Source organism: Xiphophorus maculatus, chromosome 5 (genome assembly GCF_002775205.1).
Source record: "Xiphophorus maculatus strain JP 163 A chromosome 5, X_maculatus-5.0-male, whole genome shotgun sequence".
Taxonomy (NCBI): domain Eukaryota; kingdom Metazoa; phylum Chordata; class Actinopteri; order Cyprinodontiformes; family Poeciliidae; genus Xiphophorus; species Xiphophorus maculatus.
Window position 1 is genome coordinate 518,605 of NC_036447.1, and position 20,798 is coordinate 539,402.

Here is a 20,798-nt window from a genome sequence, read left to right on the forward strand (position 1 = left end):
TCCTATTGTTTTTATCAGCTGATGAAGCAGCCGGTCACGCTAAGCTAGCGGTCTGCCGATGACCGGGATCCGGGACGTGATCCGGTTCATGCCGCGGCTGTGACTCGGTGCTCCCCGGCTCCGATAACATTTATCCAGGCAGGAATTCCTCGCCTCCTCCCCCATTGCTATCAACAGAGTTTGGCCGTCAGACCGCCGGTTATCTCCGGACCTTTGCCCCCTGCTCTGTTAGCCAGGAGCTAGCTGCTGCTATAAAGAGGAGCGGGAAGCCGGAGGCTGAGTGACCGGGACAGCGCGCGCTGCAGCGGGATGAAAGATGGCGTCTGTCCGGGTGGCTGTGCGGGTCAGGCCGATGAACAGGCGGTGAGTGGCGGACGCGGTGGTTTTCTGGGTTCCTTCTGTGGGTTTCGGATGGATGTTTGTTTCTGTATTGACCGCTGCTGTGGTAAAGGTTAATTTGTGGATGTTTTCTCCCAGTTTGCGGCTGGTTTTGGCCTTAATGCGGGGCAGCAGGTGTCCGCAGGTAACACCTCAAATTCTTTCTGCTCTAAATGAACACTCGGAATTATTCACACACATGCGAGTCCAGACCCGAAGGTTCTGGTTCCGACCGTTTCCCACGGGGTCGGGTCGGAACATTGTCTGTTTATGAAGTTCAGCCGTTTTTAAAAGTAATTTCTGGTCTTTCTGACCGGAGTTTGGGAGGATTTCCTCCATCATGTATGGGCTGGAGGCTGCTCTTGTGTGGAGATTTTAAAAAATATGTAACGTTTAAATGGCTAAAGAGTGAAAAGTTTCTGCATCTTTCTAACACGTCTGGTCTTCATGTTGAGGTTTTGTGAACCAATAATCCCAAACGAAGAAATTAGAGGACAAATTAATTCATTCAGTCTCCAATATTCATGTGGCATCAACATTTCTCAACATTTCGACTGTAATCTGGTTGATATCAGATTATCATAACCCAGAATGATTCAGATATCATTCTGGGTTATGATGAAGTCAGAGGAGTAATCTTCTGTCTGACCTTCCTCCTCCTCTATAGTCTTCCTCAGTCTTCCTCCTCTTCATCAGTTTGATGTCTCTGCATCCAGAAGCAGCTTCATATTTCCTGCAGAAATCAGACATTTTACTGATTTTATGGAAATAAATTAATAGTAAAAGTTTATTAATTGAATTTAAAATGTGTTCAAATAATTTCTGAAGAAACAACAGAAACATTTTGAGGAATTGATTTGATATTGACTGATTATTAATCTTATCTCATTATTGCTTTGCCCAAACAGTAACATTGATCTGCTTCTCTCTCCAATCTTTGAAATGGGTTTTTTAACATTTACTCTATTTATGTTTTTTTTTTATAACAGAACTTCCTCTTAGAAATGTTCTAAAATGATTCCTTATTTTATAATCTGGTGAAATCAATAAATCATGTTAATAAATATTATTTTAAGTTTTAAAGCAAACCAGGAGTTTTGGTGAGAATGATCTCTGGTGGTTTTGGACTCTGAGGTTCTTTACATGAAGTTCGGTTCCAGAACCGTCGCTCATACCAAACCCAACCCGTTCTCCTGCACAGCAGTGACCTTTGACCCAACTTCCCTGCAGCGTGCCAACTTTACGTAACGTTGTTGTTGTTGCTGTCAGATAGCAGATTTCTGCTGAAGTCGGGCCGGTTCTGGAGCGGCGGCGCATCAACCTGCAGCCCAGGCAGAGGGAGGTGCAGAACCGGTCCAGAACCTCTGAGCCTCAGCAGAGCCTGAGTCCGTCTGGTTCTGTTGTCACTTCTCATCTGACTGGTTTTATGTATTTTGGCTGTTTTAGTAGTTTATTAATTTGCTTGTTTTCTGGTTGGCTTGTGAAAAGTATTTCTGTTTTTTTCTGTTAATATCTGTAGTTTTGTGTGTATTTTTGTTTGGATGTGAGTATTGGATGAGGATTTGATCTCGCTGCAGGTTTTTACCAGTCAGCTGATTGGTGCGGCAGGCAGGTGGTTAAACATCATTAAACTGAATTTCTGGACATTTTGTTGCTCCATAAACCTCGATCCGACGATGAACCAGGAAATTCTTTTAGCTTCCTTCTCCTTCATAAACCGCGCCTCAGTTTTATTGTTCTCATGTTCGTTTAGTCGCTACATATTGAATAGAAATGAGTCGGGTTTATCAAACCTCCATGTTTTCCTGTCACTCATCCAGACTTGAACTATTCCCTTTTGCTGCTTTACAGTTAGCATATATAAAACATGGGGCTGCACAGTGGTGCAGTGGGTAGAGCTGTTGCCTTGCAGCAAGAAGGTCCTGGGTTCGATTCTGTCTGCATGGAGTCTGCATGTTCTCCCTGTGCTGGTGGGTTCTCCCTGGTTCTCCTGCTTCCTCCCAGTCCAGAAACATGTTGATTGGTCTCTTTAAATTCTCCCTAGGTGTGTGTGTGTGTGTGTGTGTGTGTGTGTGTGTGTGTGTGCCTGGTTGTTTGTCCTGTCTGTCCCTGTGTCGCCTCTCGCCCGCTGACAGCTGGAAGCACCAGCACCTTCTGACCCCATGAGGGACAAAGACGTTAGAAAACGGATGGATTTTTAACACTTTTTCACAATGTTTTGAGTGAACCTTCATACGCCTGAATTTCTTTGTGTGGGACAATAAATGGTATTTCTATTTATGATCATTTACGATGTCTTCCTCCCATCGTGCAGCTCTGGTTCTAAAGCAGCCCTGTGGTTTAAAATTCACTTTTTGCACAATTTGTTCTTCATTTTAGTCTCTTCTGTCTCTACTAACAGACGCTTAAACAAAACCACCAGGCTGCTTTTACAAATAATTTAATGTTTTTTCAAAAACCTCCAGAATGTAATGTCACAAATCAGCAGGAACAGACCGTTACCTAGCAACCCCAGCAGAGTTCCCCTCCGTTACCTAGCAACCCCGGCCGAGCCCATCCCTTTGGGTCAGCTGGTTTTCCTGCTGTACAATGGCTGCTGGAAAAGACCAGAGTTTTGCTGTTCACTCACCATCCAGGAACCAGTTGCTGCATTCTGGTTGGATGTGCAGGAGGCTCCACTACTGCTGGTCAAAAATGTACGGTTGTTTGATTGTTTATCTGTTTGCACCCATTTTCACATTTGAGTGTAAACGTTGAGTTGGGGGCGTGGCCAGCAGCAGCTTGATTGGATTTAAAGAGACAGAGACCCTAAAACAGCTCAGACTGAAACCTTTTAGTCTGCTAATGATTTTAGGCAAAGATGTACGATTAATTGATTTATCGTTTATCGCAACAGGCCTACTCGTGACCTGTTCAGGAACGTGATGCGTCAGCTGTAAATGTCGCTCAGACTTGAGAATCTTTAACATTTAAATTTTTGTTCTGGTTTAAACCAGAAGCGGGTCGGAACCAGATGTTGACCCAGATGTTTTCTCCTCCAGGGAGAACGAGCTGGAGGCCAAATGCATCATCAGGATGGAGGGAAGCAAGACCAGCATCACTAACCTGAAGGTTAGTTGGGTTCTGGTTCTGGTTCTGGTCTGAACCGGTGCCAGTCAGAACCAGAGCCTTGGTGTTTCTGCCCCTCAGGTCCCAGAGGGTGTGGTCGGCGACTCGATGAGGGAACGGATCAGAACCTTCACCTACGATTTCTCCTACGACTCGACGGACGGACGGAGCCGCGCCTTCGTCTCCCAGGAAACGGTGAGGCTGGCGGCGCGCGGCGGTGGAGCCGCAACGGGGCTGCTGTGACCTTTGACCTCTGACCTCCGCAGGTGTTCGGGGACCTGGGCTCCGACGTGCTGAAGGCGGCCTTCGAGGGATACAACGCCTGCGTGTTCGCCTACGGACAGACCGGATCCGGAAAGTCCTACACCATGATGGGCGTCCCAGTAAGAACTCACACTGGTTCCCAGTAACGGCTGGACAGCTGGTCGCCGTGGAGACGGCCGACTATTGATCCGTTTGTGTGGACGTCCGTCCAATGAGAGCAGAGAGGGAAAGTTTGTCCGGTGGAAACCAGTAGCTGCTTCTGGTCAGACTGGTTGGCTTATTGGGAGAAATTCAGTTCATCGTGTTGCGGTGATTTGCCCAACCACTGAAGGAAGCCGAAGGTTTTTTTTCTTCTTTACCAGGAATTTTGAGGGAATTTAATGGGAGGAAAAAAAATCCTGGAAAAATTTATTAAAAACAAAAACAAACAAATGAAATCTTGGAGTGATGGCCTAGTCCAAGTCAGCTTTCCACAGCGCTGGGCTTTGGTTGGGTGCTCCTCCATTTAGGAGTGTGTGGGTTGATTTCTCTGAGAGAAATGAGCCACGACCTTTGACCCTCGGTTTCTGGCTGAGAGTCTCAGCAGGGTTTGGTCGGAGATTCGACAGACAGAGTGCCGCGGCGGCCATCTTTACCGCCGTAAACGGAGCGCCGCGGCGGCCATCTTTACCGCCGTAAACGGAGCGCCGCGGCGGCCATCTTTACCGCCGTAAACGGAGCGCCGCGGCGGCCATCTTGGCCGTGTGTGGCGCCGCCGTGTCTCCTGATCGGATGATCTGGTTGTCCTGCAGGCGGCCGGTTCGTCTGTTCGCCCTGATAATTGAATCAGCCTTCGTTCTCTGATCTCCAGGCAAACAGAATAATCTCTGCTGATAGACGGTCAGAGGAGTCCCTCAGGGAAGCGCTCAGTCTGGCTCTGATTGGATCAACCAGGAGCTGTTTCTTCTTCTGCTGCTGAATGAACGCAGTATGACCTGGAGACCTGAATGAACTGAACATCAGGCCAGTTCTTCTGGAACTGAAGAGTTCAGTTCATTTAGATCAGATTCACAACGAAAACCGTGGATTCAAAACGCAGGAGAGTCAGAAAGGAAGGAGAGTTTTCCTCTTGCTTTGTTTTTCTTCTTTTTTTGTGGCTCTACTGGAGGAATTTTGCTATATTTTCCATCATTAAACCATCAAACTCTACGAATAGAAGAAAATAGCAAGCGGACATTTTGGACATGAAAATTTTATTCTTTAAATCAGAACTTTGACGACCCGCCACTAAAAATACCCCCAATTATATGACTTTATTTAAAATTAAGCGTAGAGTGAAATCATTTTCATAAAATATTTAAATTTATTTATTTGTATAAAACAGATCCTTTCTGGGGGCAGGAGAGTGGCAGGAAACGCTGCCCCCTGCAGGTCAGAGCCAGTGTTACTGGAACTCAAAGTTCTGATTGTTTTAGTGGAAAATTTGCAGTCAACTCAGAATGAGGCATCAGCGTTTCCATGGTAACGGGCCGTTTTCTTCTCAGGGCGACGCCGGTCTGATCCCCAGGATCTGCGAGGGTCTGTTCAGTCGGATCGCTGACGCGTCGCGGCGAGACGAAGCTTCGTTCCGCATCGAGGTCAGGTGAGTCCACCACCTGCACCTCCAGGTGGCGCTGCGGCCCCGCCTCCGGCTCTGGGGGGAAGCCCACTGCTGCCAGAGAAGGCGGGAGTCGCCATGGCGACACACTTTCTCTTTATCTGGTTATATTTGCCTCATTTCCTGGAGACAAACTGAACCAGAACCCAGACGGGTCGAATACCAGAACTCCCAATTGACCTGTCGTCCCTCCAGCTACCTGGAGATCTACAACGAGCGAGTCAGAGACCTGCTGAGGAGGAAGTCCAGCCACACCTACAACCTGCGGGTCCGCGAGCATCCCAAGGACGGGCCGTACGTGGAAGGTAGCGATCGCAGTGATTCATCAGCGCTTCATGTTTTTTAACCCGAGTTTCTAAAATTCATAACATGTTTTTATGTCTTTCTGGTGTGTTTCTATGGGCAATGAACGTTTTGCGTGGTTTCAGTGTGTTTTCAGTTTCCAGAGTGTTTTCAGTTTTTCTGATTAGTGTGGTGTGTTGCGGCGCAGACCTGTCCAAACACCTGGTGCAGAACTACAGCGACGTGGAGGAGCTGATGGAGGCGGGGAACATCAACCGCACCACCGCCAGCACCGGCATGAACGACGTCAGCAGCCGCTCCCACGCCATCTTCACCATCAACTTCACGCAGGTGGGTGGCGCCGGCCAATCCCACGGCTTCGTGTCGGCAGGCTGAAGTGACTGCTGCGTCTGATTTCAGGCCAAGTTTGACGCAGAGATGCCGAGCGAGACGGTGAGTAAGATCCACCTGGTGGACCTGGCCGGCAGCGAGCGCGCTGACGCCACCGGCGCCACTGGCGCCCGGCTGAAGGAGGGCGGGAACATCAACAAGTCGCTGGTCACGCTGGGAAACGTCATCTCCGCTCTGGGTCAGGACCGCCGAGTGAAGGCGCCGCTGCGGCTGCCGCTCCGGTTCTGACCCGTCGTCTCTGTTTCCGCCCAGCCGACATGGCGCCGGACGGCGGGAACGCCAACCAGAAGAAGAAGACTGTTTTCGTCCCCTACAGAGACTCGGTGCTGACCTGGCTGCTGAAGGACAGCCTGGGCGGGAACGCCAAGACCATCATGATCGCAAGTGAGCGCCGCCGCCCGAGGTAAGCAGCTCTTCAAAATAAAAGCCCTAACTATTTGGTCATCGCAGCCATCTCCCCCGCCGACGTGAACTACGGCGAGACGCTCAGCACTCTGCGCTACGCCAACCGAGCCAAGAACATCATCAACAAACCCACCGTCAACGAGGACTCCAACGTCCGGCTGATCAGGGAGCTGCGGGCGGAGATCGCCCGGCTCAAGGCGCTGCTGCTGCAGGGAAACCAGGTAAACGCTCTGGGCGGCAAACGGCGCCACGCTGCATTTAATACCAGAAACATCAAATTATAACGACTCTTCTGTAGACGACTCACTACGATAACCTCCGAAAATGAAGACGCCTCACTGACTGGGTTTACGGATCAGTTTAGCTAAATATCAACATAACTAGCGGGCCGAGCGCCGAACCCTGAGGTGCTCCAGAAACCAGAGTCTCTGCTTCATGACGGTTCACCTAAAGGACATGTTTTAGAGTTGTTGATCGTTGGCATTTTGCTAAATCTGGTATCTTTATGACAACGTTGTACACTGCCTGGCCAAAAAAAAAGTCGGCACCAAAAAATGGTCACACTCTCTAATATTTTGTTGGACCGCCTTTAGCTCTGATTACAGCCCGCATTCGCTGTGGCATTGTTTCAATAAGCTTCTGCAGTGTCACAAGATTTATTTCCATCCAGTGTTGCATTAATCTTTCACCAAGATCTTGTATTGATGATGGGAGAGTCTGACCACTTCTCCAGCACATCCCAAAGATTCTCAATGGGGTTAAGGTCTGGACTCTGTGGTGGCCAATCCATGTGTGAAAAAGATGTCTCATGCTCCCTGAACCACTCTTTCACAATATGAGCCCCATGAATCCTGGCATTGTCATCTTGGAATATGCCCGTTCCATTTGGGAAGACCAAATCCATTGATGGAATAACCTGGTCATTCAGTATATTCAGGTAGTCAGCTGACCTCATTCTTTGGGCCACAATGTTGCTGAACCTAGACCTGACCAACTGCAGCAACCCCAGATCATAGCACTGCCCCCACAGGCTTGTACAGTAGGCACTAGGCATGATGGGTGCATCACTTCACCTGCCTCTCTTCTTACCCTGATGCCCCATCACTCTGGAACAGGGTAAATCTGGACTCATCAGACCACATGACCCTCTTCCATTCCTCCAGAGTCCAATCTTTATGCTCCCTAGCAAACTGAAGCCTTTTTTTCTGGGTAGCCTTACTGATTAGAGGTTTTCTTACAGCTACACAGCTGTTCAATCCCAACCCCTTGAGTTCCCTTCGCATTGTGCGTGTGGAAATGCTTTTGCGTTCACAATTAAACATACTCCTGAGTTCTGCTGTTTTTCTTCGATTTGATTTGACCAAACGTTTAAGTAATCGCCGATCATGATCATTCAGGATTTTTTCCGACCACATTTCTTCCTGGAAGACGATGGTTCCCCACCATCCTTCCAGTTTTTAATGATGCGTTGGACAGTTCTTAACCCAATTCTAGTAGTTTCTGCAATCTCCTTAGATGTTTTCTCTGCTTGATGCATGCCAATGATTTGACCCTTCTTAAACAGACTAACGTCTTTTCCACGACCACAGGATGTGTCTTTTGCCATGGTTGTTTAAGAAATGAGGAGTTACTCATTGCATCAGCTGGGGTTAAATAACTTGTTGCCAGCTGAAAGATAATCAGTACTTATCCAATAGGAGGCTTGTACCTATTTGCTTAGTTAAATCCAGGTGGAGACTTTTGTTTTGGCCAGGCAGTGTAGTTCATTAATATAATAAAAATAATCCCATCAGTCAGTGAAGCAGCAGAGCTGCTTTTAAAATGGTTTCAGCGACCCAATAACCGGTCCTGGTAATGGCAGCATCATGGTTTCCTTGGCGATAATCAACGGTTTTCCCTCCCTCTGGTTCAGATCGCTCTGCTGGACTCGCCCACGGCTCTGAGCATGGAGGAGAAGCTGCACCAGAACGAGGCCCGGGTCGGTCCACATCAGTGCTCAGACAAGATGGAGGACGGAAACGTTCTGAAAGCCTCCTGAGGTCCACCGGGCGTCCCGGTCGATGGCTCACTCTGCTGTTCTGGTCCGCAGGTTCTGGAGCTGACCAAGGAGTGGACCAACAAATGGAACGAGACGCAGAACATCCTGAAGGTAAGAGGGCTCTGTTCAGCCGGTCCGGGCCGGGCCGATTCTGTTCAGCCGGTCCGGTCCAGTCAGACTCCTCCTCCTTTGCGCTGCAGGAGGAGACACTGGCTCTGAGGAAGGAGGGCATCGGCGTGGTTCTGGACTCGGAGCTGCCTCACCTCATTGGCATCGACGACGACCTGCTCAGCACCGGCATCATCCTTTACCACCTGAAGGTGGTGCCGTCGGGTCGGACTGGAATTGGGCCGCGAGGCGTTCAGGTTGCTCAGGAAATGTGTGTTTTGTGTCTTAGGAGGGACGGACGTACGTGGGCCGGGAGGACGCATCCGGCGAACAGGACATCAGTGAGTCTTCTCCGCCTGATGAAGACCACTGGTGGATCTGGTTCTGGTTCTGGGCTCATGTTCTGCTCTGCTCCTGCAGTTCTGCACGGCCTGGACCTGGAGAGCGAGCACTGTGTGTTTGAGAACCAGAACGGGACGGTTACCCTGGTGCCGCTCGGCGGGGCTCAGTGTTCAGTCAACGGGGTTCTGGTGGCGGCGCCGGTCCAACTCAACCAGGGTGAGGATCCAAAAGAACCCGAATATTTTCAGCGTATTTCACTGCCTGGTGTAACTAGAAAGGTTCTGGTCTGCAGTGGACACTGCTAACTACAAGTTAGCTTCACTAAATCTGAAGAGCTAATCAAGGTTCCACTGAAGCTGCAAACCCACATGATAGTTAGCAGAAGCTAACGCTAAAGCGCTACACCCACATGATAGTTAGCAGAAGCTAACGCTAAAGCGCTACACCCACATGATAGTTAGCAGAAGCTAACGCTAAGGCACCGAAATGACTCTACTGTTTTCTTCTGTGTGTCACGATGAGAACATGAAGCTCTTCTTCATATCTGTGGATTCTTTCAGGTTTCCTTTTTAATGTTCACTGGTTTGTTCATCGGGTCTCTCCTGTTTTTCTGAAGTTTCTAAAGCGGTTCTGGTTCTGGGAACTCGATCTGTCATTAACTTGTTGACCTTCTGTCTGTGGTGCAGGAGCCGTTATTCTGCTGGGCCGGACCAACATGTTTCGCTTCAACCATCCGAAGGAAGCGGCCAAGCTCAGGGAGAAAAGGAAGGTGAGTTCAGGGGCGGTGGGGACGTTTAGGGGACGTTCAGGTGAGTCCAGGAAGTTCTGTAGAACCTGTTCTGTCTCCTCAGAGCGGCCTCCTGTCCTCGTTCAGCCTGTCCATGACGGACCTGTCCAAGTCCTGTGAGAACCTGTCCACCGTGATGCTCTACAACCCGGGGTGAGTCTGACCGTCAGAACCTCACATCCTGCCGTGGTTCTGGTTCTGAGAATCTCACATTTATCAGTTGATCGGCGCCTGAAGCTCCCGTATCAAGACGTTTCCTCCATGAAGGAGCCGACAGAATCACAGCAGCACCAGGAATGAATTTTTCTGCCATTCGGTGAAACCTTTTAAATTCATGAGTTTCAACCAGAGCGACACGTTCTAGATGTTAAAGTTGATTCTGGTTCAGAGAATGAAAACCAAACGTTGCATCAGATCAATGCAGGTTTTTTAATCCGGACCTGGACGGGTTCTGGACTCCGCCATCCAGATCTGCAGACCCAAGCAGCAGATCTCCTCCATAAATACCGAAACCAGTCAGAGAGCTATGTACTGGCTCTCTGACTGAAAGTTGAGTGGAAGGAAAAAGTGCAGAAGTGACAGGAAACACAAATGTTTCCAGTCGAAGGTTTTAAGCATCCCATAATCTCTAACTTCATTTTAACTTCAGCCTGCTTCCTTCAACTGAACCAGGTGAACTGATTCCTTTAGCTAAAGGAACCAGGTGAACTGATTCCTTGAGCTGAGGAATTAGGTGAACTGACTCCTTGAGCTGAGGAATTAGGTGAACTGATTCCTTGAGCTGAAGGATCAGGTGAACTGATTCTTTTAGCTGAAGGATCAGGTGAACTGATTCTTTTAGCTAAAGGAACCAGGTGAACTGATTCCTTTAGCTAAAGGAACCAGGTGAACTGATTCCTTTAGCTAAAGGAACCAGGTGAACTGATTCCTTTAGCTGAAGGTTTTGGGTAAAAAGTAAACGTGTAAAACAAGTTTTCTACTTTTCCGTTTTTCCTAATATTTCTTCATCTTCCTGGTTTCCTTCTGTTTGCCTCAGTCTTGGTTTTATTTTCCGTTTCATGTTGATTTTAAGGGAGTTTTAGCCTTTTGTCTTCGAATTTAATCATTTTTCGGAGAATAGAAACAGTTCAATTTTGACTCGGCACCACAGAAGAAGAACTGTTATGATTATTAGTTATTGATCTGAGCTGATTGGATCTGAACCAGGACTAACTATGTCCCTGTCCCGTTGGCAGTCTCTTCACTCAGAAGGGCCCCGTCTTCCTCAGGTAGTCGTCCACTTCCTGTCTAACTGTCCCGTCCGTCCACCTGTCTGTCTGCCATCAGCTTGCTGCTCCTGTCCTCACTGTCCAACACCAGACCCTCTGTCGTCCCTGGAGTTTCACCTCCAGCTTGTTTTTATTTGCCGCCTCCGTCCACTCGGCCCGTCACGTCCTCTGGTGTCCCTCAGAAGATGCTAACGGTATGCTAACAGTGTTTGTCTCCACAGGCTGGAGTTCGAGAGGCAGCAGAGAGAAGAGCTGGAGAAGCTGGAGATGAAGAGGTAAACCGGCGCTGTCCTCCCAACGATAGGCCGGCTGTCACTTAGCATGTCACTTAGCATGTCCGCTAACGTGTCTGCCTGTTGTGGCTGCTAGAGGCAGATGCTGCAACATAATCATAATCTCACATTTTATTGTTGTTAAAGCTCAAATTATTTTGTTTTATTATTTATAACTCAGAGTTATAAATGTGGATCTCAGAGCGTTTTGATTGGCTGCTGTTCCTCGTGAGCCCGCCTCTTTCTGCTGATGAAACCGGAGCCATTTTGTCTGGAAATGAGAAGGATCCCAGCTGCGAACCCTGAGGAGTTCCTCTGGGACCGGCCAGGAATTTTATCCTTAATTTCACAGATTAATGAGATCTATGGGTCATTAACATCGCAGAAGCAATTAATGATGCAAACTCTAAAACATACAACTACAGGAAATAAAAGCAAAACTTAAAATGCTGAAAAAGGCAAAAACATCAAATATATAATGCTGTAAACTTGCTCCACTGAACAGAAATCCTCCAGACCACTAGGGGGAGTCTGGGGCCTGTTCTATAATATTGTAGGAGACATGAAGGATGATGAACCTTTTCTTCCTCTAATTTTCTTCTGAATAAACCGTCTTTACTGAGGTTCTGGTTGCAGACAATTCGGTCGGTGCCCCCTGGTGGTCTGGAGGAACAACGTTAGTGGAGCCAGTTTGCAGCGTTTTATTTTTGCTTCCGTTTCCTGCGGTTGCAGCATTTTTTTGGTTGCATTTACTGGTTTGTTGGCCTCCATGACTGCTGCCTGTCAGACCAAAATTTGGGCGGAATGACCCGCGGTGTTAACGTCCAGTTTCTGTGTTCGTATTTCTGCAGGAGGCTGATCAAGGAGATGGAGGAGAAGCAGCTGAGTGAGAAGGCGGAGCTGGAGCGCCTCCAGCAGGAGGTGGAGAGTCAGCGCAAGGAGTCGCAGGAGGTGCAGCAGCGTATCCTGCGGCAGGAGGAGAGCCTGCGCCGCCGCAGCCAGGACATCGAGAGCCGCCTGCGGGACTTCCTTGCCGAGAAGGAGCGCTTCGAGGAGGAGCGGCGCTCTGAGGTCCAGGAGGTGGCTCTGCAGCGCAGGAAGCTGCAGCAGGAGGAGGAACGAGAGGTGGAGGAGCAGACGGAGATCTGCCGCGAGCTGCAGCGGCTGCAGAGGGAGCGCGAGGAGCAGCAGGCGCGCCTGGAGGCGGAGCGGCAGCGGCTGGAGGAGCAGGAGCGGGAGCAGCTGAGTTTGGTCTCCCGGCTGGAGGAGCAGCTGCGGGAGGCACAGGAGGCGGCGGCAGCGCTGCTGGCCAGAGATGATGCGCGGCGCTTGGAGGAGGAGCGGCGTGCGCTGGCGGAGATCAGGGAGGCGCTGCTGCGCGCCAAGGAAGCCGCCGAGCGCACGGACGGCGAGGACGCCGCTAAGGAGGCGCGCTCTGTCCAGAAGCAGTACCTCGCCTTCAAGGAGGCGCAGGTGGACGAGCTGCAGCGGCTGCAGGAGGCGCTGCAGCAGCAGAGGGAGCTGCTGCAGCAGGAGGTGACAGCAGAGAGGAGCTCGCTGCAGCAGCTCGCACGCAGCCTGAAGGAACGCCAGCAGAGGGCACCGCAGGATGGCGGCGGCCAGGAGGAGACGGTGCTCCGCCAGGCGCAGCACCGCCTGCACTTCAAGGAGCGGCAGCTGGCCAACATGGCCGCCAGTGTGCTGCCGGCGCTCGTGGAGGAGCAGCAGCGGGCGCAGGAGGTGCTGCAGCGGCGAGGTGGCGTGGCGCCGGCCGGCCTGGACAACACGCTGTTCCAGGTGGAGAAGGAGCTGGAGGAGACGCAGGACAAGCTGCACCTGCACTGGAACGGCGCGCAGCAGCTGCAGCAGCTGCAGGAGAGCTGCGAGTTCACGGCCAACGTGGCGCGGCAGGAGGAGAAGGTCCGGCGCAAGGAGAGGGAGATCCTGGCCTGGAGGGAGGCGCAGCAGCGGGAGGCGCTGGAGCAGGCCGTGGCCCGGCTGGAGCGCCGCCACGCCGCCCTGAGGCCCGACCGGCGCCGCGCCCAGCCGGACCTCCGCAGGTCCGCTTCTGGTTCCGGTCGTTCTACCCGACCCGGCCGGTCCGACCCGAACTCAGGACTCCGGTTCTGTTCTGCAGGGTGGAGCAGGAGATCCAGGAGCTGCGGCGGCACATCAGCGAGAGCGAGAACCAGAACCGGGCCCAGTTGGTCGGAACCGAGGAGAAGATGGGTCACAGCAGCTCCCCGGTCGGACACATGCAGAGTCTGAACCCGCTGCTGCCGCTGTCCGATGACAGGTAGGGTTCTGGTTCCGGTTCCGGTTCAAGTTCCGGTCCGGCTGTAAGGCTCTGATGCTCCAGCAGGATCAACGCCTACATCGAGGAGGAAGTGCAGCGACGACTTAGGAAGATGAACTTCCTGAACGGCGGCGGCGTGGATCTGTCCGTGTCCTGCGAGTCTCTCAGGGTACGACCTTTGACCCCAGACTTCTGAGTCGGGTCTAGTCGTCGGTTCTGTAGAGTTCTGTCAGATGTAGCTTGTTTGTCCAGAACTGAATTTCAGCTGTTCGACTCTGCAGGACGAGGAGGAAGTTAGCGACTGTAGCTCTGTTAGGCTAACAGACGAGGTAAGCTCAGGAGCCCTGACCTTGACCTTGACCCCTGCATGACCCTAATGATGATGATGATGATGATGGTGGTTTCCTGGGTTTATTTTGTCCGGCTTGTTCTTGGATCTGTTCCTCTTCTCCTCTGAAATAAACCTTAATCTAGTAAATCCAGCTGGTTGTTGGTCTGATGGGAAAATTGGTTTATTTTTGTTTTGTGATGCTGTTAATTTTTAATTTTTGTTTTCAGGAAGAGGAAAAACTGCAGAACATAAATCCACAAAGGCTGAAGTATGAGGTGAGACTTATGATCATGAGTTATTGGTCATTTATTCTGCATGTAAACTGCATGAAGTTAATTCATCATGAAGTTAATTTTTCTTGTCAGCTGAGTACGCTAATTATCTGTATTAGGAGAGAGGAGCCGTCACACTGGGTGTGAGAGCAGAACTTTATGTGCAGTTGGCATTCAAAGCTGTTTTTAGCATCTGTTGTTAAGATGGACTAGAAACCGGCCCAGGTTGACCCTTGTCCAGTCAAAATGGCTGCCCTGGCATCTTTCTCTGTAGCAGCTTCCACACTGAAGAGTGTTTTGGTCCGCTTCGGTCTGCGGCTCTGTTCCGGTTAAAATCGTCCACTGAAGTGATTGTGGGGTCAGCGGTCCGGCCGATCCGGGTCGGTTCCGCAGGCACCGGCTCTCTGGGTTGGAGCAGCACCTCCAGACCCTGCTGGATGAGTCCGGAACCAAAAATGGACCCGGATCAGGGAGATCCTGCTGGCTAATCAGGATCTGCAGGGTTGGAACAGGAGCGTTATGAAAACCTTCCAGAGGAAATCCAGATTTTCCATCTTTAAAATCCAGCGCTAGGTGAGGTGCAGCTAGCTAAGCGGTGTCATGCTACAGTGGACTGTGTGAACAGTTTTGAGTCTGTATGAAAATCCAGTTTGCGTCGGAAAGTTTTGCTCCGCTGTGGGAGAAGAATCATTAGATTAAATAATCAAATTATCTTCATGCCTATAGGAAACGGATTAAAACTTCAACCCAAATTATTTTAAATCATCCTTTGTCTAAAGCAATGGTGCGTAATTTGCATGTCAACCTCTTGATGTCACTTTAAATGTCTCGTTTCTCACCTGGTGGTTGGACTGTAATTCTGATTGGGTGAATCGTGGACTTCGGTTTAATTTACGCACATTTGCCGTCCTTCTTGGCGATGTAGTCACGGACTTCCCCCTTGTGCTCACAGAACGCCTGCTGGTCTAACCTCCTGGCTCCTCCGGGGTTTGAGGCAAACTCGCACCTCGACGAGGAACCGAAGACTGAACTCCTGGAGCCTCAGAGAGAAAAACAGCTGGAGTCCTCTGATAAACTCCTGATCGAAAAACATCTGGACAAGGAAAAATGGTGGGAAGGAGAAGTAAACATTCTTGGAAGGAAGGAGTTCCAAGCTGTTTGTGGCCCTGATTGTTGCTACAAAGCGACCAACCAACTGAGTGGAACCAACAACATGACCGGTTATTATATCCTCTCTAATTCTGAGGATCTGGGGAAAATGTTGAACAAAACATTTTATTCTGAGAAAACAATCAATGATCAGACATTTGAAGACCCAGAACTTTCAAAGCTTCAGATCAGCCACAAACAAGATTCACAAGAAGAGGTCAAAGGTTCAGTGAAGCTGGAAGCAGAGGATTTATCGGCCCATCTGTACCACCAATTAGAGGATCTCAAAAATGCCAAGAACCAAGCCCAGAACGTTCTCAGTCATGCAGCACAGGAGTTGGATCTTTCAAAACTGCAAGGTTCTGGCAAGGAGTTAATCGAGTCTGAGCAAGTTTGGAAAGCCGACGCTAACGAAGAGATGAAGCAAGAAGTGGAGAAGCTCCTGGACTGTGAGAGCCGTGTTTCAGATGACATCGACGTTCAAAATCAGGTGGAACCTTTCGATTCTCACATCTCTGACGATTTTATCAACTTTGGACAGGACTCAAAACATGACTCCTACCAACCGATGAACCAAATGTTGGATAGGAAGAACGTTTTAGACCAGCTTGAAAATGTCAAGAATGGAGCTGATGAAACAGAGAGAGCAGATAAGTCTGAACTGTTAAAGCCTCAAAGCTCTGGCAGCGAGTTTATCATCTCTGAGCAAGATCCAGCAGACGCCGGCAATGGTCCAGCTAAGCTAGAGGAGTCAGACAATGGGAACAACTTCCTGGAGAACCTTGAAAATGTCAAAAATCAAAGGTTAAACCTGGAAGGCGATGAAGAGTTGGAACAAGACAAAGAGGCATCAGCAAAGCAGGAACTGACCAACAGGAGCTACATTTGGGATTATGTTTCTAAAGTCAGGAGCCAAACTCTGCACCCGTGGACGACCAGAGAGTCTGACCTGCTCAAGTGGCTGAGTTCTGGTCGAGACTATATCAGCTCCAAGCAGGACACGAGGTCAGTCAGTGATGAAACAGAAGAAGACGGAGGTGATGCTGCAGAAAGGGTATCCTCCACCAGGAATAACGTTTGGGATTATATTGCAAAGGTTAGGAATCAAACCCTTCACCCCTGGAGGTCAGATGGGCCTGAGAGTCAGGATATCCATGCCATCAGTGGTCTCAACAAACAAGAGGAAAATGAAAAACTAGTGAACATGACGACCAGTAAGTCAAACCTTTGGGACTATGTTACAAAAGTCAAGAACCAGGCCTTGTACCCGTGGAGAGCAGGGGAAGCAGAACTTCCCAGCGGTCAACCAACAACATTACAGAGCTCAGAAAAAGGTTCCAGCCAAGATCCAAGTGAGACGAACAGGAGCCACGTTTTAGGATACTTCACAGGAAAACTTTCAGATGTTTACAAGGATGCAGAGAGACGAATTCAGGGCACAAGAGATTTCATCCGAAATGTGGGAGTCGACGATATGAAGTATGCCGTTTCTCAGTACGTCACCATGAGGTCCAGGGATTATCCACTGATCCAGACAACAAAACTTGCACCAAAACCTCACTCTGTTCTGGAAAACAAAGTCTCCTTGGTGGATCTGTCCAGTACCGCTCAAGGGTTTGGTTTGAATGCCATGTCATTGTGGCCGAAGGGCTCTGTGTCCTCGATCAGAAATGCTGGTCCAGAGGACTGCCGCCCAGAGGAGTTTTATCAGAGTCTAATTGAGTTGCCACCAGCTCTGGCACAGCTTCGTAGTCTGTCATTCCAGCAGGTCATTGACAGAACTGAACCTCTGTCTTCTCAAAGACCAGGTAGGAGGATCCTGAGCATCTTCTGGCTCAGAGCGGCTAGCTATGACCAACCCAGTCCAGAACCAGTCTGCCTCCTTCTGTCAGAACAGGACCTGACGGTAGTTTCAGCTGGCCAGGACTCATCGGACACCCTCCGTCTCTTCCGTCACTTTGACCTTATGGAGATCCGGGAGGTCCAGATCAGCTTGGCAGGGCAGCATGTCCGTCTGATCGGATCCAGGGAGGACTCGGTTCTGGCGGTCTTCACTCACAACCAGGAGCTCACACAGGAGTTCTGTAAGGCGGTGCTGAAGGCTCGCTGTCCGGAGACGTTCTCTGAGGTGACGGAGAGTCACCCGCTGCTGTCGCAGGACCTCGTGGCTCTGTCTCTGGATTGGACCTCCCGGGTTCCTGACATCGTCTCAGACATCGGTCTGAACCTCACTTCCAGGTTCAAGCGGGTCCTAGCGGACCTGCTCTACATCGTCCACGGGAACATGGACGGCCCCGGCAAACCTTCCCTGGCGGACATTTGTCCCCTGCTCTACAGCAGCGTCCGGCTGCACCAGGACTCTCTGCTCCAGTTCCTCCTGACCGACACTCACGTTGCTCTCCTGCAGGAGGACGGAGTGTTTCACCCGGCGCCGCGGGGCTCCAGCCGGGTTCCCGTCCAGCCGCAGTTCCAGGGACTGAAGCTGCGGCGGCGTTCGGACATCCGGTGTCTGCTGGTCAGGAGGAACGAGGCCTGCTTCAACGTCGACATCGTCTTCACAAATCGCAATCAGCAAACTCCGAAACGGAAGGTGGAGCCAAGACGGCGCTCCGCCGATGTTCCCTCCCGCGGCGCTCGGTGTGAATCCTGGAAGTTAAGTTTCGGCTGCTCTGCAGAAGCTCAGATCCTCATCAACCATCTGTGCATCTGAAGATGGAGCCAGCAGATAGATTAAAGACCTAAAACACGAAATTTAAAATGTTTTTAACTTTTTAGTAGCTTATTGAAATCACAAAGACTGAATTTAAACCTGCAACAGAGAATCTGCTGCTGACTGAAGATGAATGTTTGTTTACAAAGGGGGAATGATGAAGTCATTCACTGTTTTTATTATTTCACAGCCAAATACATCAACGTTGAATTTTGCACAGCGTGTTTGTAATTGATTTGAAACTAAATAAAGATTTTATCCATTTTAACGATGGTTGTTTGAGCGTTTCTTAGATCTCGTCATTTTTTCCCAGCTTGTTCCGGGTTGATCGTTTACCGTCTGCTCCTCTTTCCGTCTGTTTCCCGCCTGGTTTTGGTGATTTGTGCGCAGCATCTGATGTCGCGCCCGGCCGGGACGCTCTGCGCCGCCACCAAGGAGCCCGTCAGGGTGAGCATCCCGCGCTACGTCCTGCGCGGCCAGGGCAAGGACGAACACTTCGAGTTTGAGGTCAAGGTGAGTCCGCTCGGCTCAGGTACGTTTACATCCATTTCTACAGGATCAGGTCGCCGTGGAAACTTCAGGAGCGAAACGACACATTTAAAACTATAACAGAAAATCCAAAGATGGCTTTCTGAGGGAGCTGAGGACGAGCAGAACCAGTAAAACCAGTATGAAACCTGGAGCGCTTAGTGTGACTAAAACCAGCTGCTGTTTCTCAACGCTCCCCAAAATAACCAGCGGCTCCATAAAGTAAGACTTTAGATTCACAAGGTCTTTATTTAGTTTGGGCTCTTATGGAAATAAAACAATGTAGACATAAATCATGTTTCCATATTTCTGATTTTATTGCCGTCTGTTTTGTGCCGTGTTTGGTTTGTTCTTTGGTTTTTCAGTTTCAAAATGCAGCAAAGAAAACAGAATAATCTGGTGGGTTTTTGTTCTTAAGTTTTAAAACTAAGCTAAATAAAAATGAACAGGACTATTTTTCTATATACTGAATTTCTCCATCAGGATGTTTGGACTCAAACCTGAACTCGTTTTCACCAACTTCTGCTTTGACTTCTGTCATTTCCACTGTTGCTACTTATTAAAACCTCCATGGATTCATTTTAAAGCTAAAGCAAAAGTTACATTATTAATTTTTAAATTAAATTTTACATTTAGGCTTTTAGTTTTTGCAGTTTTTCTGTTTTGAAACCAGAAAGAACCGAACAGAGATTCACGCCTGAATCCGATTTTAATCAAAGTTTACAAATCAGTTTCAGGTTTGGTCTCTGGGAGGCGCTGAGGGTTCTGCTGGCCCCGGTTCTGCTGGGCCCGGTTCCCCAGCAGGTCGACCCAGTGATGAAGAGCTGCTCTGTCTTCATCAGGTCTCGGTGATGGACGACAGCTGGACCGTGTTCAGACGCTACAGCCGCTTCAGAGAAATGCACAGGAGCCTGAAGTCCAAATATCCGGAGGTGAGCCGCCAGAACCTGACCCGTTGGTTCTGGTTCTGATGAAACTGTTGTCCAGAACCGGGCCTGATCGTAGTTCTGGTTCTGTTCTGATGGTCTTTGTTTTCCAGCTGGCGGCTCTGGAGTTTCCTCCGAAGAAGCTGTTTGGGAACCGGGACGAGCGGATGGTATCGGAGCGCCGCAGCCACCTGGAGGTACGACCGGACCGGCAACCGGAACCGGGCCTATGGGTCCTCTCATAGTGTCTTTTTATAAACTTTATTAAACGTGCAATCCTAGATTCCCGTGGATTGTTTAGAGCCTCCAGCTGTGATGCAGTAAATGTTTATTCTGTACCCAGAATGCATTGCTGTAGGTCTACAGTAAATAAAACGTCCTGCTGCTTTCTGACTGAAGTCGTACCGCAACAGTTAGAAAAACTCAACGACTGTAAAACTGAAACCGAGAGAAAAATCTGATCCAAAGGACAAACTGCAGGAGTGCAGTGGCAGATCTGATCCTGTAGGGGGCGACAGACTGCGCAGTGACATGTTATTGATGTACGTCTTGTATCAACACGGTTAGCTGCTTAGCGCTTTAGCATTAGCTTATGCTAATTATCAACTTTGCTTAGCAATTAGCTCTTAGCGATTAGCAGAGCTAATAATTCTGATAAGGGCTTTAGGGTTTTGGTGGTTCTGATGACCCGTCTGCCCGTCTCCCCAGTGGTACCTGAGGAACCTGTTCCGGGTCATGCTGTCCTGCTCTGGTTCTCCTCTCAAACCCGATGAGGACGGCGTTTTCCGACTGTCCAAGTTCAACATCTGCGAGTTTTCTCCATTCTTCAAGAAGGGCGTCTTCGAGTCCAGTAGCCACGGAACCGGCTGAGACAGAACCGGCCACGGAGGTCTGGACTTGCCTCTTTATGTGGTTCTGGTGGTTCTCCTGTTTGGTCTTGCAGGACGAGTCGATCCGCTCTGGAGGGCAGAAGCTTCAGGTCGGCTCAGACTACAGAACCCGCCTGGTTCTGGTTCTGCTCAGGACACGAAGGAACAGAACCAAAGTTCTGGATCCGAAGGGTTGTGGAGAAGATCGGCAGCTTCTCTGTAGAAACAAAGTTTGCTGCTATAAATCAATAAATTATGAGCCGATGAAATCGGATCAGAACCGACGGCAGGTTGGACCAAAACCTGCTGGAGAGACGATGAAACTGGAAATAATTATTTAAATGTAAAAATGTCTGAAATATACAAAATAAATCTGATTCAATAAAATCTGAATATCTTCATTTTCTCCTTATTTTTC

General features: G+C 49.6%; 1 protein-coding gene across 9 annotated transcripts; it reads left to right on the forward strand.

The window, feature by feature from the left end:
* Positions 1-20,773, forward strand: LOC102225398 (kinesin-like protein KIF16B). Of its 9 annotated transcripts, XM_023333195.1 has the most exons (28): positions 9-363; positions 3,420-3,489; positions 3,568-3,681; positions 3,753-3,869; positions 5,274-5,371; positions 5,582-5,691; positions 5,877-6,019; positions 6,089-6,257; positions 6,332-6,463; positions 6,530-6,705; positions 8,397-8,462; positions 8,574-8,633; positions 8,723-8,842; positions 8,920-8,971; positions 9,051-9,188; positions 9,659-9,741; positions 9,824-9,912; positions 10,995-11,027; positions 11,249-11,302; positions 12,151-13,359; positions 13,437-13,595; positions 13,659-13,764; positions 13,877-13,924; positions 14,154-14,201; positions 18,448-18,570; positions 19,428-19,517; positions 19,625-19,708; positions 20,220-20,773. In XM_023333195.1, the coding sequence occupies exons 1-28, from the start codon at positions 317-319 to the stop codon at positions 20,379-20,381; spliced, it is 3,900 nt and encodes a 1,299-aa protein (XP_023188963.1). In that variant the 5' UTR covers positions 9-316; the 3' UTR covers positions 20,382-20,773. The 9 variants fall into 9 exon arrangements, with proteins under 9 accessions (XP_023188962.1, XP_023188958.1, XP_023188959.1 ...); XM_023333196.1 differs by lacking the exon at positions 13,877-13,924; XM_023333194.1 differs by lacking the exons at positions 18,448-18,570; positions 19,428-19,517; positions 19,625-19,708; positions 20,220-20,773 and adding exons at positions 478-523; positions 15,151-18,325 and having other exon boundaries at positions 1-363.
* The last annotated feature ends 25 nt before the right edge of the window (positions 20,774-20,798 follow it).